The sequence below is a fragment of the Embiotoca jacksoni genome, unplaced genomic scaffold (assembly GCF_022577435.1).
Source record: "Embiotoca jacksoni isolate LCO1_2020_lvr unplaced genomic scaffold, fEmbJac1.0.p SCAF_4, whole genome shotgun sequence".
Taxonomy (NCBI): Eukaryota; Metazoa; Chordata; class Actinopteri; family Embiotocidae; genus Embiotoca; species Embiotoca jacksoni.
The window spans coordinates 18,630,345-18,646,729 of NW_027185392.1; the positions used below are offsets into that span (position 1 = coordinate 18,630,345).

At 41.9% G+C, this 16,385-nt stretch overlaps 2 protein-coding genes across 2 annotated transcripts; both read right to left on the bottom strand.

Moving 5' to 3' along the window:
• Positions 1-242: 242 nt before the first annotated feature.
• litaf (lipopolysaccharide-induced TNF factor) lies at positions 243-1,890 on the bottom strand. The gene is made up of 3 exons (XM_069166809.1): positions 1,866-1,890; positions 1,604-1,736; positions 243-351 (listed from the first exon to the last, which is right to left on the bottom strand). The coding sequence occupies exons 1-3, from the start codon at positions 1,888-1,890 to the stop codon at positions 243-245; spliced, it is 267 nt and encodes an 88-aa protein (XP_069022910.1).
• Positions 1,891-3,046: 1,156 nt separating this feature from the next.
• Positions 3,047-16,328, bottom strand: txndc11 (thioredoxin domain containing 11). The gene is made up of 13 exons (XM_069168375.1): positions 15,996-16,328; positions 14,309-14,405; positions 13,320-13,439; positions 12,720-12,817; positions 11,249-11,378; positions 10,904-10,997; positions 10,560-10,672; positions 10,212-10,415; positions 8,861-9,578; positions 7,596-7,789; positions 6,073-6,185; positions 5,861-5,941; positions 3,047-5,499 (listed from the first exon to the last, which is right to left on the bottom strand). Exons 1-13 carry the CDS (start codon positions 16,118-16,120, stop codon positions 4,980-4,982), a joined length of 2,607 nt encoding a protein of 868 aa, XP_069024476.1. The 5' UTR covers positions 16,121-16,328; the 3' UTR covers positions 3,047-4,979.
• Between the last annotated feature and the right edge of the window lie 57 nt (positions 16,329-16,385).

The following is a 16,385-nucleotide window of genomic DNA, read 5'->3' on the forward strand; positions in this document are numbered from 1 at the left end:
TGACTTGAGATGCATGGTGTCATATCTTCAAATGTAACGTTCAGTTCAGAAATCCAAAGTGGTTCAGTTTACTGTCGTGTAATACAGAAAAGCATAAAATTCTCACATTTAAAAAGCAGGAAAACAGCAAATGTTTGAGTTTTTAGATTTTAAAAATGGCTCAAATATTAAGTCTATTATCAAAATAGTTGCAGATTAATTTTCTGTTATTCACTAGATACTTGTTGCAGCTCTTATATCAGTTATAAACGTTTATACACGCCAAGTACGGTCTTGCAGGTAGGACAGGTGTGCTTGGCATCTTTCAGACGGTCCACACAGAACGGGATGAGGCAGCAACCTAAAACAAAGCTGGGGGAAGACAGCAGGATCAGGATCATCCACTCACATCTAATCATTCATTTTTAAAAAGAAGATAAAGCTCTTCATGCGTTTCACAAGTCAGCTTCACATAATTACACCTTTCATGTCAGTGTCAGTGAGGGATGGTGATCAGTAAGTTGATCAGTCTGATGGACTCCTACTCTTTGGTTGAGTGAAATATCTTGACAGCTATCACATGGACAGCAAAGAACGAGTACAAACAGACATTCATGGTTTCTAGAGGATGAACCATCTGACTTCCCTCTGAGTTTTAAATGAGTGCCATTGACATGTCCAACACGTATATTAGACCCAGTGGGGGAAAAAAACCTGCTACATCATCTACGGTCTGTTAATATGTTTTTATTCCACATTATGGTTTCAAAATGTTTTCCCATAGTCCGGTCTTGGCACAACATGTAAACTAGCTCAATTTACTAGGCTACATACATAGAGCATGTGATGTTAAATAATAGCTTATGAAGTAAAACAGATCAAAACACACAGAATAGATCCTCATCTTTACTGATATTACCTTAACAGATTGTATTGTGCCATGGCAGCCACTTGCCACATGATCTGTTTTTGCAAAAAGTGAGACTTTGATTTTCTTTTCAAATTTTGTGAATTATGAGGCTGCACTTCATGTTTTTTCCTGCCAAGCTGCTTGTTGTCAAAGTCTTTCCAGTAGAAGATTATATGTTAAAATGTTTAGGTTTGCATTTCAGTACAAATTTGATGCAATTTTGGAATAGTTTGACATTTAGGGAAATTTCACTTCATGGTGAGACTCTAATAACAATAATAACAATAAATGATGCTTATTTTTTGGTGTTTTTCCCACCTCAGCATCAAAGCTTGATATCTTTTCATTTAGGTTAGGTTAGGTAGTTACTTTATTAATCCCCGAGGGGAAATTTTTTTCGCTACAGCAGCATACAGAAGCAATAAGATAATAATAGAACAATAGAAAAGCAATAAAATAGCAGTAAAAATATAAAATATAAAATGCACAGTATATACAGTATATACAGTACAGTATATATCTATATATATTATATACAAACAACCAAGAACACAGACAACAGTGTTGTTGTTGTGTGATGGATTTTGCCAGAGGTGAGTTATTGTACAGTCTAATTGCGGTCGGCAGGAATGAGCTCCTGTATCTGTCCTTGTGACAGCGGAGCTGAAGGAATGAATCATATAATAAACGGAGTGATGTTGAAGCCTTTCTTACCCACAGAAGAAGAGTCCTCCACAGAAGAGGTAGGTGAGCAGACCAGAGGAGTAGTCCACCTTGGAGAGGACTGTCTCGTGGCACTTAGGACAGGCAATCTGAACCGGATTGTCTCCTAATGGCCCCACCGTCGCTGCACAAAAGAAAAGATGGAGATCACCAACAAACTTAGAGGAATTTGGAGCCATGCTGCTCATAGGAGGAACAAGCCTTTTGTGTAAAAGTCTCTTTAAATGGCTTCAAACTGGCAGCAGAGACTCACCAACAGGTACTTGAGCATTTGCCATTGTTCCTGCAAACAGGCAAAAACAAAGATGAAGATAAATGCAGGCCACAGCATACATACTGACAAATTCATGTTTTATGATACAGAAATAAAAATATCTATAAATTTGTAAACCATATAAGAAATCATCCAACATGCTATTTGAAGTAAAACATAAGAGACAAACATATACAAAATATATGAAGTTGCAACTTTTGTAAATCTAGTTTATCTTTGTGTATTATAAAACATGTATCTTTCAGACTTGCAGATTTACTCTTTAATATATTTAGATTCAGTACCGTTGGTTAGAAGTGCGAACAAGTTCCCAGTGTAACAAGGACAACTATAAAAAAAAACACACACACTAAAATCCTATCGATACTAACAATCAATTCAACAAAGTAATGTTAATTTATTTGAATAAGTACTTACAGTTTGTGTAGGAGAAAGCGTGACTGCAGAGAGGAGCGTTTTCACAGTGCAGGGCTACACCTTTCCTCTCACCCTTCCCTTCCTCACAGGTCATGAGATTGACTGTGTGGACCTCACTGACCCAACCCAAACCCAAACCCAATGAGTATCTCTATCTTCTAGTTCAGCAGATACCTATATCACTGATCCGTACACACACAATAATCTATTAGCTGACCAGTTACATTGGTATATTGGCAATTTCTCCGGTTCTACACTAATATCCACCTGGAATATGCGTTATCATTCCTGTCGTAGTATGCATCTTTTGTACAACTGCCTTCAGGAAAAACAGTAAGCAGGAAGTTGTAAAGAGATCCACTACACGGGAGAACATATAAAAGATGTTTGTTTCGGAGACGCTAAGTGAAGGCAGATAACCCTCCATTCAGTGTGAAATTAGCAGCACATGTTCCTGCTGCTCTAAATTAGAGCTGGCATTTCAAACTCTTTCCAGAACACAACAGTACTGAAGTCGTGTTCACAGTGTCAATCTGTTGGTGGATACTCTACAACATCATTCTAAACATCCAATACTTTTCCTTTCATGTATTTTTGGCAGCTTCGGGTTCAACACTAGAATTGATATCAAATGATGTGAGATTGAATGTTTGGTAAATTGTCCTCAAGAGACAATATAAGATATCCCAGTGAAACCTACACAGTGAACCTTTACGTGATAAACAAACGGCAAAACACTGCAGTACAATAACATGAAAGTTTTAATCAGTAAAAACCGGTGCAATATTTCACATGTAAACAATTGCAGCATCTCATTCTTAATACCTGAATAGTTACATAGAAATATTTTAGTGACTCGCAGATTCATGTAAAAATAGATCAGTTTAACAAAACAACCATGATCCCTTCAACAACAAAAAAAAGAAATCTTGCAGATTATTTCAAGTGCTCTTAAACTCACCTGAAGACCAAGTAAGCAGGTGTCACGTGTTCAGTATTAAGGATCTTCTCAGATTTATTAGTGGCCCTCTCGCCCTGCAGCCAAATTCAACATCACTTGTAATTTAAAAGCAAAGATTGATGAAAAAAAACAACTTTATTTCACAGGTTTCATATTTCCAAGCTAATTTCCTGGAAACTTTACACATAATTTAGATATTATTGATCTGCATATTACAAAGATTTTCATAATCCAAGGAAGTCCAAAGCAGATTAGTATTAATTAGAAGGGAAATGGAGAAAGTGTTACAGTTGCTCATTATATTCGATGCGCAAGTGAAAAATTGTGATTAAACTGACATTAATATCCACCAAATAACAAACAAATGTTTTTTTTAAACTATTAAATCAGTTAGAAACACAAAACTAAAGGGCTTCCAAAGCAGCAGAAAAACCACATGCAAAAATACAATTTAACCAATATGCTGCCCATTACAAGGTGGATCTATAAAAATCAGCTAAATACCAGCTGATTCTTTTAGGAAATTATGGGAACATTTCCAGGAAATACGCTTGAAAATATCGAACCTGTAAAAATAAGCTGTTACCAAAACTAAACGTGTTCATACAGCTGACTCTCAGCTTGCAGGGCAGCAGTGCCCCAGGCGTTCATTTACCTCCACCACCTCCTGCAGAACTCTTTCCATCTTTTAATCCTCGTGTTGTCCTCGGGTCAAAATGACCCGCAGCTGTGTTCAACCAAGTTCTATTTTATTTCTATATTTTTATATTTTTTGGGATCATTGGTCATCATTCTTTAAACAGCCTCCTTGTCACCAATGATCCCAAAAAAATATGAAAATAAAATAGAACTTGGTTGAACATAGCTGCGGGTCATTTTGACCCGAGGACAACATGAGGGTTAATACTAGTATTTCACTATGATGTCCACTTGATCAGCACTCTCTTCATTAGTACAGCAGCAGTCCCACCAAGTGTAGTACTTTGCCTTCCCCCCCCCCCAAAACAATGTAGTTGCTTACTATGACAAAATTTTCAAGTTAAAGGTATTACGGCTTTTAATGTGAAATATAACACAATCAAGGGATCGGCAGAAAGGAAATACTGGAATTAATGAAACTGAGAGCAGCAGAGTAGTGAGTGTAACATGTACTAAATGGAAGTTTTACTGTTGTAAGCCCCAAGTGATTTCAATCCATCAATGTTTTTTTCATTTATGCAAGAAACCAGCTTTTAGGTGAGAGTTTAGTGATTAAAGGAAGCTTAGTTTGGCTGCAGGGTCGGCGTAGTAAGTTCACTCAGGTTATTCCTTCACCCTTAAAGAGACATGAAATCTTTGCGAGCGCAGCATCAAAGCAGTACACTTGGTACTGAAAACTCAAACAAACTAGTGTGTTTCTAAGAATGGAAGAGCTCATGTCATCACAGCACTTTGGAGAATTCTGTCTTTGCCGTTTCCCTTCCCCACATATCCACCTCTTCTCTCGTGTGTTTCCTCACTAACTCTTTTATAACAGTTGAAAACCGTCGTTTCATCCTCATTTTCTCTCGAGGAAATTTGTTGGGTCGTTGCCCTTTAAGTTTTACACGACTTCCTCATTTCAGCCTCGTTTTCTTCCTATTTCACTTCTCACTTCCAGGTCAGTCCTTCCTTCATTTTCTGTCCCCGTTTCGTCTCCTCCGTGTCAGTCCCAGGATTCCCTGCAGGACTCGTGCTCAGGAGGCCATGTGGCTTCTCTTCTGCTCGGCCTCTTTTCTCTCCACCGCCGCCTGCTCTCGAGCTTCTGTTCTGTCCTTCAGCGCCCTCAGCAGGACCCTGAGCAGCGTGTTCTCATTCAGCAGGTTTTCAGAGGTGTCCACCAGCTCCTGCAGCCGCGTCACCGCCTCGCCGAGCTGCCGGCTTTTCTCACGGTGCTGGTCCTCCAAGCTCTGCCTCTCACGTTGCAGGTCGGCGTTCTCGGCCTCCAAGCTCCGGGCGTCAAACGTCAGACGCCGGTTGTCACGCCAGAGTTGCGCCAGCTGTTGGGACAGATGCTCACGGGCGTGTTGCAGTGATTTAACTTCATGCTGGAGGGCCAGAAACTCTGCATGCAGGACGGTACCGGGTCCCGGGCCCCCTGCATCCACAGATGCTTTGTCTGCATGATGGACAGAGCCAGAGTGCTTCAGGATGAAGTGAAGGAGGTTGGGCAACGTGATGGGAAGGTCGTCAGGGAACTTCACACTATAATGTTTTCTTAAAGAGAAGAAGAAACAGGGAAGACGAGGGTGAAAACAATTCTGAGGAAAATAAATGTTTTTAATGAATTTTCCCTTTTTGAAAAAAAAACCACAAAAAAAAAACCGTCAACTTAATTTTGGATTCTTCTTTATTTAATCACATAAAAATTATCCAGATGAATGTGGCCAAGAGGTTGGCATAAAACAAGACGATTGCCAAAAATCATGAAGCATGTAAACAACTACAAGCAATATCCACTTAAGAGGCATAAACGTGAGTCAAAACCATCACCATGATGATTTGTCCTGGTCCATGACCAGGAAGAAAATACAAACGTTGTGTGTTTTGGTGTAAATCCCTTCACAATTATTCTCACCTGTATTTGGGGAAGAGAAGAATTGAGGGAACATGATCCACCATGAACTCCCAGGGAAGGTCGTTACGTGCGACATTCACCCTAAACAGAGGAGATAAATGTGGTTACATCCTTCTGACTTTTCTTAAAAACGTTCATCAGCGAACTAACGTTGAGTTGTAATGAAGGTTGAATTTGCTCTTAAACGCCACATGAGACGAGACAAAGTGTACCTGGCCACAGTGATGCTGCGGTTTCCCTGTAATAATCTGGCCAGCTGGATGATGATGTGGTTGAGAACGGAGCAGAAGCCACACCACTGAGTGTAGTAGAACAGCAGCACATCCTGAGACACACACATATACATCATCTATGCAGTCCAGCTTCATGAACTTAAATGAGCCATTGTTTCCATTTTAAAGTGAACTGACTGCTCTAATAAAACCTTCATGTGATACCGACCGATGCTTCATTAAGTCACACTTACAGATGTGGAAACCACAAAAGACAGATGACTGTTTTGCATTGTGTACTGTAAACGCAACCTCTTCAAACAATAGACGTGTGGAAGATGTTTTTAATGCTCGGATATATCGCTTTACTCAAATATAAATTTTAATGCTTAGTCAGTAGGAGTATTTGTTTTGTGTAATTCACAGTACTAAGTGTCAGTCAGGGGTCAGTCAGGGGGTTACTCAAACTGATAAGACCCATTGCGTCACCACACAGCAGCAGCTGATGGGGAGAAGCGTGCATTTTGGTTTTAGTAAATAGGATTAATGGAAGACATGTGTTGTCATGCACAGGACTTATAAACATGTGTTATAGTAAATAGGACTCATGAGACTATGTGCCTTCTTGGGGAGAGTCCATAATAGAAACAATGAGACCCGAATAGGTTATAAGGCAGTGCTTGACAATTTAGGGAGTGGTGAACAATTTCCACCACACACGAGCTATACGAAATCATAAATAATGCATTTAAAACTGATGTACAGTATATACAGTATGTAAGGATCAGACACTGTTCCTGTTGCACACAAAGCACAGCGATGTGCACGGACCAGGGGGGAGCGACAACTTTCATGAGTACAGTAGTCCAAGTTACAACTTTGGATCAACATCAGCAGCATGAGCAGAAAGCTCGCGTCAAATTCTGTTTCCAAAAACAAATGAGAAAAATCGCAAACTGAAACCCAGAAAATGCTTCAGGAAGTCTACGACAACGAAACGAGCCGAGCAGCAAACGTCGCAGTCAAAGAGTGAAGAAGGAGCTTCAGCAGCACAACCGGGTGGCCGATCTTTGAAATACCAGCGTTGTGCACCGTCAATTCGTCCCGCAGGGTCAGACTGGTGGATCCAGGTTCTGACCTGAACCGCGGTGCGATGACGAACAGGTTCTCAACCGTGACAATGCACCTGCTCACAGTGCACATCCCTCACCAGCAGCTCTCTGCCCTCCTGACTCGCCGGGTTTGGCTCCCGGTGACTTCTCTCTGTTCACCAAAGATCTGACAAAATCTGATGCGCGCTCGCAAATTTCAGGTCCATGGTGAAGTCAACAATGCACACCCACTACTGGTCACACAAATGTATCCAACTCAGGTGCTGATGTTGATCAAGCGATGTACCTTGAAATACTCATGAGAGTCATTGCTTCCCCCTGCAACAGGAACAGTCTCACGACGTCCTGATCAACCCTTGTATGTTGAAGGTCTAGTGACCAGAGAGACGCTGAAGCAGGGTCTTCTATCACCTTCTCAAGATCCATGACGGAGGGCAGGAAGGTGGAAGTGGTCAGCTCTGTGATGAGGAGGCGTGGAGGCAGGTGCTGGTGTTCGTCTGCATGCTTGGCTTCCTCTTCCTCTTCACTTCCCTTCCTGCCCTCCTGTCCAACCAAGTGTCTCTGCAAGAGGCTGTACGGAGCGCTGAAGTTCCTGATGAAGGCCTCTTTAACCAAACACACACATCACATTATCACAAATACTATTAAGGTTATATTCAAATACAGTAAGACATACTTTTTAACAAATTGCTGACAATGTTCCACTTGTTTGGGCACCATTAAAAAGGATCTAAGGATTTCCAACACAAGTTCACCAACTTTCAAGGTACATAGAGAGGAGACAGAGTTTTGAAGGTTGCAAAGGTCGGTGAGAAGATCATTCACAGCAGAATTATAATAATTAATAAATTAAGGTTTAACAAAAAAAAAAAAAAGGTTTAAAATATTACTAGAGAGACATTTTGTATGTAGTTTAACCCACTGACATGCTTACAGGTGCTGGAAAAAGGTATTTTCAATACTTTGAATTACTACTGTTGCTGTCGCTCTCTATGCATCGCTGTTTGTAATGAGTAGAAACTCTGGACACTAATTTTACAAAATAAGAACCTCATAAAATAGTTTGTATTGTAATTTAATTTGAAAACTGAACCCTTTTAAATCTGTGATTACTTAAAACAGTGGCACCCTGAACATGAAGGCTGTCTGTTGCCGTGTTAATGAGCAGAATGGTTTATCTTTTTCTATTATTAGAAACATCAAAACACAGGTCGCATGACTGGATGCCAAAAACAACAAAAGTTAATATTTCAATGACAAAAAAGTTTTCGGCGTATCTGGTGGTCAATGCCGATTGGAGAGGCTCCTCTAATAGTTTCCAAATTAACCCGAGTGCTACGCCTAGCAGGATGTAACGACTGGAAACGAGTTACTACGGAGGGTGACATTTCAAAGACTCCTTCAAATGCGTCCTTCTTTTTCCCGGTAACAACAGATACAACCATAGACTTATATGTCTGTGGATACAACGGGTGGATCCTTCACAGCCCAACATATCCCAAGATGCATTGCGCCCCGGTGTTTGATCAGATGTTAAAGTGTTGCCATTCGGAACAGTGATAAACATCTTTGTCTTTAGAGAGGCGTTGATGACACTTTTTGAACTATGAACTAAGTTACCCTGTCCATAAGAATAACAAACACATGCTGCATGACTGGAATTGGCCTTATCTTACCCAGAGACTCTGTCAGCGTGGCTGCTGGGCTGCGGCGGAGAACATAATGAACTTCATCCTTCAGGTTCACAATCGCTGCAAACGAGCCATCAGCGCTCACATCACCTCGTGCACCTGCCTCTTGGAGAAGAGAGGCACTTCTGTTGCCTGATGCTCCGAGCCTCACTGCCAGAGGCCAGTTCAGATCCACGTCCAGCACGTAAAACCTGAGCGTCCTGTTGGTCTGACAGCGGAGCCCCGTGATGCCGTCTCCCTCCTGCTGAGGGAGCGAGGACGGCGGGTCCGAGGACGGAGGAGGCGAAGGCAGAACTCTTTGCATGTCTGGCTCCTCTTTGGCTTGAGATTCATTAAGTTGAGGTTCTACTTTTCTGCAGCAGGCACTGTATTGACTGAACGGGCTGTAGCTGTTCAGAAAAGCGCTACAGCCCGCTGAGGTTGCAGTTTTTATGGACAAGGGGGAAGGTAGCTGCTGGAGGCAGCAGTGTCTGAGATAAGTCTGAAACACGTCTCCTCCAGGAGTCGTGGAGGGGAACGAGCAGCGCACAGGAGACGCGGTGAGGCTCGGCCGAGACGAGCTGAGGCACACCTCACACACACGGGTACCCGACTCTGGGAGAACCACTGACTGACAGCAGCGCGAGCGGGAGGTGGAACTTTTGTCCACGACGAAGTGGTTACTATTGGCACAGGAATGGTAACGGACAGCAACGTCTGCAACCTAAGAGACAAAACAGGAGTGGAAATTAGGAGAATTTCATTTGTGCAGTACTTAAAAAGAGAATTATACAAAACAAGAATATGTGCATAACATAGGTCAAAATAAAATACATGATCTACTGACAAAAGGACACCATCAGTATCTCTGAAGAAAGGATTTGAAAAGTTAACATTGAAAGCAAGTTCCTTCGGTCCATAAAATCTGAGCAATTCACTGATGTATTTTAGTGCTACATCCAATTTGACTTGAATGCAATTATTACTCTGAAAATTAATTCTGACATGAACATAAAGCCAGTGAGGGAAGGCTGATATGATTGTGATGCAACAAGCTATTGAGAAACTGACAATTATATTACAGATGAGCTGAATGGGGATTGGTGTACTGAATAGCATGAGCTCTCATTTATTTTTGGAGAAGGCAGATGATGAGAGTGACATCATCAATAGCTATTACATTATCACATTAGAATTAAAAAAAAAAAATAACAATAATAATATCTGCAAATAATGGCCCCAAGGAAAAAGGATGTATACAAAAAAAAAAACACAAGCTGATCTAAAGAGGAGCCATGTGGCGCGTCGCAAGTGAGACTCACAATAGAGAATGAGAGCACATTTTTGTTCTGCTGACCTGCTGTAGTAAAGGGCTGGGCTGGGACCCCAGCGGATTGTGTGGCAGGAACAGAAGCAGCGCGGAGCCTTTATTCAGCTCCTGTTCCAGCAGGCGGGACTTTGTTCCTGGGGGGTGCAGCCACTGGAGGACGGTCTCACGGTGTTGAAACACCCAGTTACAAATGGCCTCTGATGTGAAGTTACGCTCCCTTCTAGGAAAAATCTGAAACAACAAAAAAAAACAGCACGATGGCAGCGCAGTTGCTTACCATGAATTCAGAATTATAAAATAATATATTGGATGCTTAATTACATTCTCTTTATGTATTTTATGTACCGTCTGTCACAGCTTGGTGACACTGCTTACCAGGGAGGAGTTAAATCTTCTGTGGAGGTAAACCGTTTCATCTTCTCTTAATGAGATGGCCTCTGCCACCTGCTTGTTGGTCACGACCCCAAAACGCACAACACCACGGAAATCTGCACAATGAAAACAGACACACTCAGGACTAAAGAACAAAAACTACCTACCCTCAATTGTAGTATATTTAATCAGGTGATAAGCAATTACATAACGTTATATAGTGCTTAGATAGTACCCATATCTTTTACCAATATTTTACATGCTTAGTTTTTTTTCTTCCTAAGGACGGCCAGACGTTTCCATTCATTTTAATCCTATCTGTCATACTTAACAGGATCAGGTCTCACCCCTTTTTAGGGCCTGCAGGGCAGAGGACAGATATGTGATGTACCCCGGCGGCTGAGGAGAGGAGTTGAACTGGAAGAAGCCCACCACACGAGGCTATGAATACACAAGAAACACACAGTTACACTATGTGGTTTAAATCAAAGACACCACAATAGTAAAAATGTACCACAATTCAAACAAGAAATAAAGAAATTCAGGTTATTCATGAAGGAGAGCAAAGACGAGCAAACTGCATGTCAAAAGCTCGTCAGAGTGCAGAATCAACTTGCACACACCGGAAGAAATAGACTTTGAGGGTGATTATCTGCCAGGTTCCCATCAGATGCTCAGACGCTAAGCCTTACCTCATGACAGGAGAGAAACTCTTCAAGTTGCGCTCTTGATGGGAGGTACGTCAGTGGTGTGATGACTCTCAGGATGAAACTTTCCACATATGGAGCCACAAACGGGCCTTTGTACTCTATTGGCCCAAACCTGCAGACACACGCAAGCAACATAGAGGATCAATTACAAGACACCAGCAGCTCACATGTTAGGATGCTATTAAACATGAATGAAATTACTAGGTAATCATTACATTACAGTACAATCAGGAAATACAAGATTACAGTTGCTTTCTATTGGTTTCAATGTTCAGGTCGGGGTAGTTGCCTTGTTTTGGTGCATGTGTGCAACTGCTCTGAGGGACTGAGCTGATTTCTCAAGTTCAGCCTTTGTTTCCAAATCAAAACAAAGGAGGACAACTCGCCAGCAACCTCCCATCGCAAACTCGGGGAACAAGTTTAAAATCTTTTTTTTTCCCCTCTAGGTGTTAAAGAGATTCTTTAAGGATCCTGAAAAAACCCTTAAACAGTGACAAGTGTTTTTAAACAACTTTCTTGAAAACCCCCGGGTTAGCCCTGTTAGCATTTTTTAGCTTGTGCTAATGTTAATAAATCAAGGGCACAACTGTACAAGTGTTTTGTGAGGGAGGAAATTCAGTCAATAAGTTTGATAGGTGTCAATGCGAAAAACTGTTAAAAAGACAACTCCTGAGGGCATTTTTACAGGTTCCATATTTCAAACTTTTCTGGTGTTGTATTTACAGTCTTGATATCTGTAAAAAGAGAGATTTTTTTTTAATTTTAAGTACCAAAAACCATGTTCATGATTGTACATCTCCTCTCTTAAGCTTCTCTCTGTAGCTCTACCAAGAAAGGACTCTTTTGTGACTGTGCCTTTGGGGTGTATTGATATAAACGACCCTCTCTTCTGACCGTCTGACTATTTTCAGAGTGATGCACACTCATGCCAACCACAGGTCTAGTAAATTGGTATCTGTGTGAAGGAATGATCACTGTGTTTTCTTCTGCATGAAATGTTGGACAGTGGGCCGCGCTGAGGGCCGACAGACTGTGTGATAAAGACATCTGTATGTGACATCACAAACTCACAGAGGTGCAAACAGCACAGTTGCTGAATTTGGGTTTTGTGCATTTCTCCGTGTACTGAGCCTTTTGACACTTTCACTGTATTTATACGTCACCTAGATCTGCTTTAGAGTGAATTACTACAATACGGGACCTTTAACACTGAATTTGGAAAATTTAAAAAAGAACTGACGGACTTCCTTTCCTGAAATGTGTGATTAATGTCTGGCCATGAAGTGAACATATTTTCAGTGGGCGCAGCACTACGAGCTCATTAAATCACAGCAGTTATAACCTTTGACACATGCAGGTGAAATATTGTCAGGCCTCTTCACCATCTACAAATCCTGTTGAAAACAAACGAAGCATTACAAACCATAAGTGATCTCGGGCCTGTGTGCCTCACCTTCTATAGAACAGGTGGATGATGGGGTACTGATAGAAGCGGTTGTGCCGCCTGCATTTCCCCTGACTCCACCAGCAGTTTACGGCCACAAACTGCACCTGTGTTTGTGCGTTTCAGACACGCAGAAAGAAACAGAGCTGAACGAGCAAATCCAAATCAAGAAACCCGGCAGGATATGCGACGTTAACTCTCTCCGTCATGTGCGAGGTCAGAATTTATGCTATTTCATTTACTTTTAACAAACTGGCCCCCAAAGAATTTGCATCTTTGAATTTATGTCCTGGCAGTCAAACGCATTCTAGTTTGTAACTTTTTACTGTGTATTTAAGGACATTTAAAGTGGAGTTTATAGAAAGCACAAATGTGATTCCTATAAACTCCACTTTAAAACAGGTGCTTATCACTAAAACTATACTTAACACTTTAGATAACAAGCCCGTATCTTAAGGAGTCCTCGGAGCTATATTCTAGATGTTGAATACGGCCATGGAAGAACAAGCCCTGATGCCTCCTTAATGGTCAGCTGATAAAGTTTCAGTTCAGCTTTCTATTTGGCATTTAAACAATCCTGCAGAGTGGTTGTTGTGTCTTCGGTTGTACCTGTTTGGCCAGCTTCTTAGCCACCTGCTGCACTTCCTGCCGCGCGGCCATGGAGTGAGCACACCACGGAGCGTAGAAGAAAATAAGAGACACTTCGGCCACACTCCTGAGACGCTCCACCTGGAGACAAAACATTGACGTTCAAGACAAGACTGTAAAAGTTGGTATTTCCTGTTTGTGTTTTCAGTACGACTTTGAATTTACTGCTAGCAGGTAATAATGCTTGTAAAAGATGTGATTCAGAGACTAGTTACTGCCTGATTCACAGAGGCTCCAGAAATGTCATAATTTAGGACAAACATACTGTACAAGCCTCTTCCTACTGCTCCTCTGTAACAGACCCTGTGCTGACCTCACACCAACATGCATTCTGGGTGATCCCATCTCAAGTGCACAGCTGTAAATACAGCAGTTCACACCAGGTATTTTCAAGCGCCTACACTCTGATCTCTCCTCCCCCGTCTATATGCAAATGACCACACAAATATAAAATAAACACGTGACCAAGCACAGAAATCCACAGAGAGGAGTTGAAGCAACAAGGAGATCCTCGAAGGTACAAGCTGTTTGAGTGGAAGAAAAAAAAAAAAAACGTCCAAAACTAACAAGCTGGCTGTGACGTGACGGTCACAATTGCAAGCACCAAGTTCAAATGTGAACACAAGAACGTGGCACGAAAAGTTGCGTTCAGTTTTTCTGTTGCTTATTCGGAGGACATCAGTTCAGTAGGTGGTCACATGACCCAGGATGCATTTGTGCTCACACTGCTAAAAGAATGTGGCCACATTGTCAACGAGTCTTTGGTGTGTGTGTGTGTGTGTGTGTGTGTGTGTGTGTGTGTGTGTGTGTGTGTGTGTGTGTGTGTGTGTATGCAGCTGTACTTGTGATCAGATCACCCGGGACGCCTGTTAAAGCCAGTTGTGAACAGGCTAATAGTCTTCTACCTACACACATCACATCAACTTGTTCTCCGTGTCCTTGAATCTCACCTGGTCTAGCTGACCCAAGTAGAGGTCCACAACCGGGGCCTCGGCAGAGAAGAACCGCACCGGAGGCCGAGCTGCCGCCACCACATTCTTAGCACGGCTGCAGACAGAAATAATGACAGTAATGCTCAGGGGGGGGTCGGACATGACAGCAGACGTCATACGGTAATACTCTTGTTCTACTCCTGCCGAATTATCCAAAGCAGACCTTCTCGTCAGGTTATTTAATCAATTAAAAGCGTCCTTATATTGTTCCCTCATCAGGGAGCAGTGTTTCCACCATCAGGTGCATCTGTTCAGTCGGGTCAGGCTGCCGTCACTATGATCCTCGCTGTGTATTATACATACTGCAAGTTCCCTCTACAGTCTGAGGTTGTCGAAAGCAAAAATCAAATCCGTCCCTGAACAGGATGACAAGCAGGATGTGCCGGAGATCATTTGTCTGTAATTTGCTTTAAGTTTCAGTCTTTCTGTCAGTAAACTCCACAGCTGGGTTCACTGGACGATGAGTGTAGGTAGGTAGGTAGGTAGGTAGTTACTTTATTAATCCCCGAGGGGACATTTTTTTCACTACAGCAGCATACAGAAGCAATAAGATAATAATAGAACAATAGAAAAGCAATGAAATAGCAGTAAATAGCAGTAAAAATATAATATAAATATAAAATGCACAGTATATACAGTACAGTATATATTATATACAATATATATATTATATACAGGATCAGTGAGTCAATCAACAAGTCAAGCTCAATTCAACATCTCTGAGAAGGAAGAACCATGAAAACAATGATGATTTGGTTCGAAAGTGACAAATAATTAATCATCAAAATGATTCATTTTGTTTGTTGAAGTCAGATCTAAATTTGAATAAATATTATGGCAATATTGCCACTTAAAAAGATTTCAGTGCTTCTTCCACCACTGCTCAACAAGAAACAGGATGTACCTGAGATCACTTGTTTGCTTCTTGCTTCAGTGCTGAAGTTGTGATGTAAACACAGCTGCGTTAACAGCTGGAGGATTTCACAGAGGCTGAAACCAACGATTATTTTCATCAGCGATAAATCAGCTAATTATGTCCTCGATCAAACAATGGTTTAAGAAAAATGGCAGAAAACAGTAAAGTAATGAACACCTTTCCTTCAGATGATGCCATCAAATTACTTGTATATTTCTACCAATCATCCAGAATAAAAGACGTTTAAGAAAAGCAAAACATCCTAACAAATGGGAAGCTGGAAGATTTATTTTTTTCCATTTTTGTTTGAAAAACAAACCGTACTTGCTGATTATTTATCAGTCAACAGACTAACCAATTAATTATTAATTGTTTTTAACAGACGTGTGCCAATGAAGAAGAATAAACCTTGATTAAAAAAATAAAAAAAAAAAAAATAATAAAAAAAAAATCCATCAACCAGGACGAAGACAGAGAAAGCCCCCCGTGGGGTATCACCACGTCTGTTTAAATTAGGTTAAAGCATGAGTTAATACGAGTTAATCCTCTTGGCTTGCAGCACACGTCGGTTCATAACTGCTGCACAAACCGAGGAGCAGCTAATTGACCACTTCACACCGTTTACCTCCCACAAAACACAACGACTCCGCTCAGTTTCGGGAGTCTCACGTCAGTCAGCCGGAAACACGACCGCACGGATCACAGTCGTACACGCCGGGTCTCGTTTACCTGCATGTGAACTTCACGGCCAGCACGAGCAGCACGCCGAGCACGATAGCCCCGCAGAGTAGGTCCGGTCTCCGGGCCATCAGAAACAGCACCTGCCGGAGAGACTGCCGCACCCGGCGCAGCATTACCGCCGTTCGTCGACTCTCCGTCCCATTTATACGCCCCGGCTGCCGCTCATCAACGCGTCCATTTCCCCTTCCTTTCGCGGGAGAGGAGGGGTCGGGGAGGGAGACTGGTTCGGACAGGGTTGACAGAGCTAACCTGGATTGGACATCGGTGCCGCTGGTGTGTAAGGTGTTCAAACACGGTCAGACCAACCTTTCTTCCCCACGTAGACTTTCCACTTCCGCAACAACGACTTCAAGGGGGAGACCGTAAATTGTCGTCGCC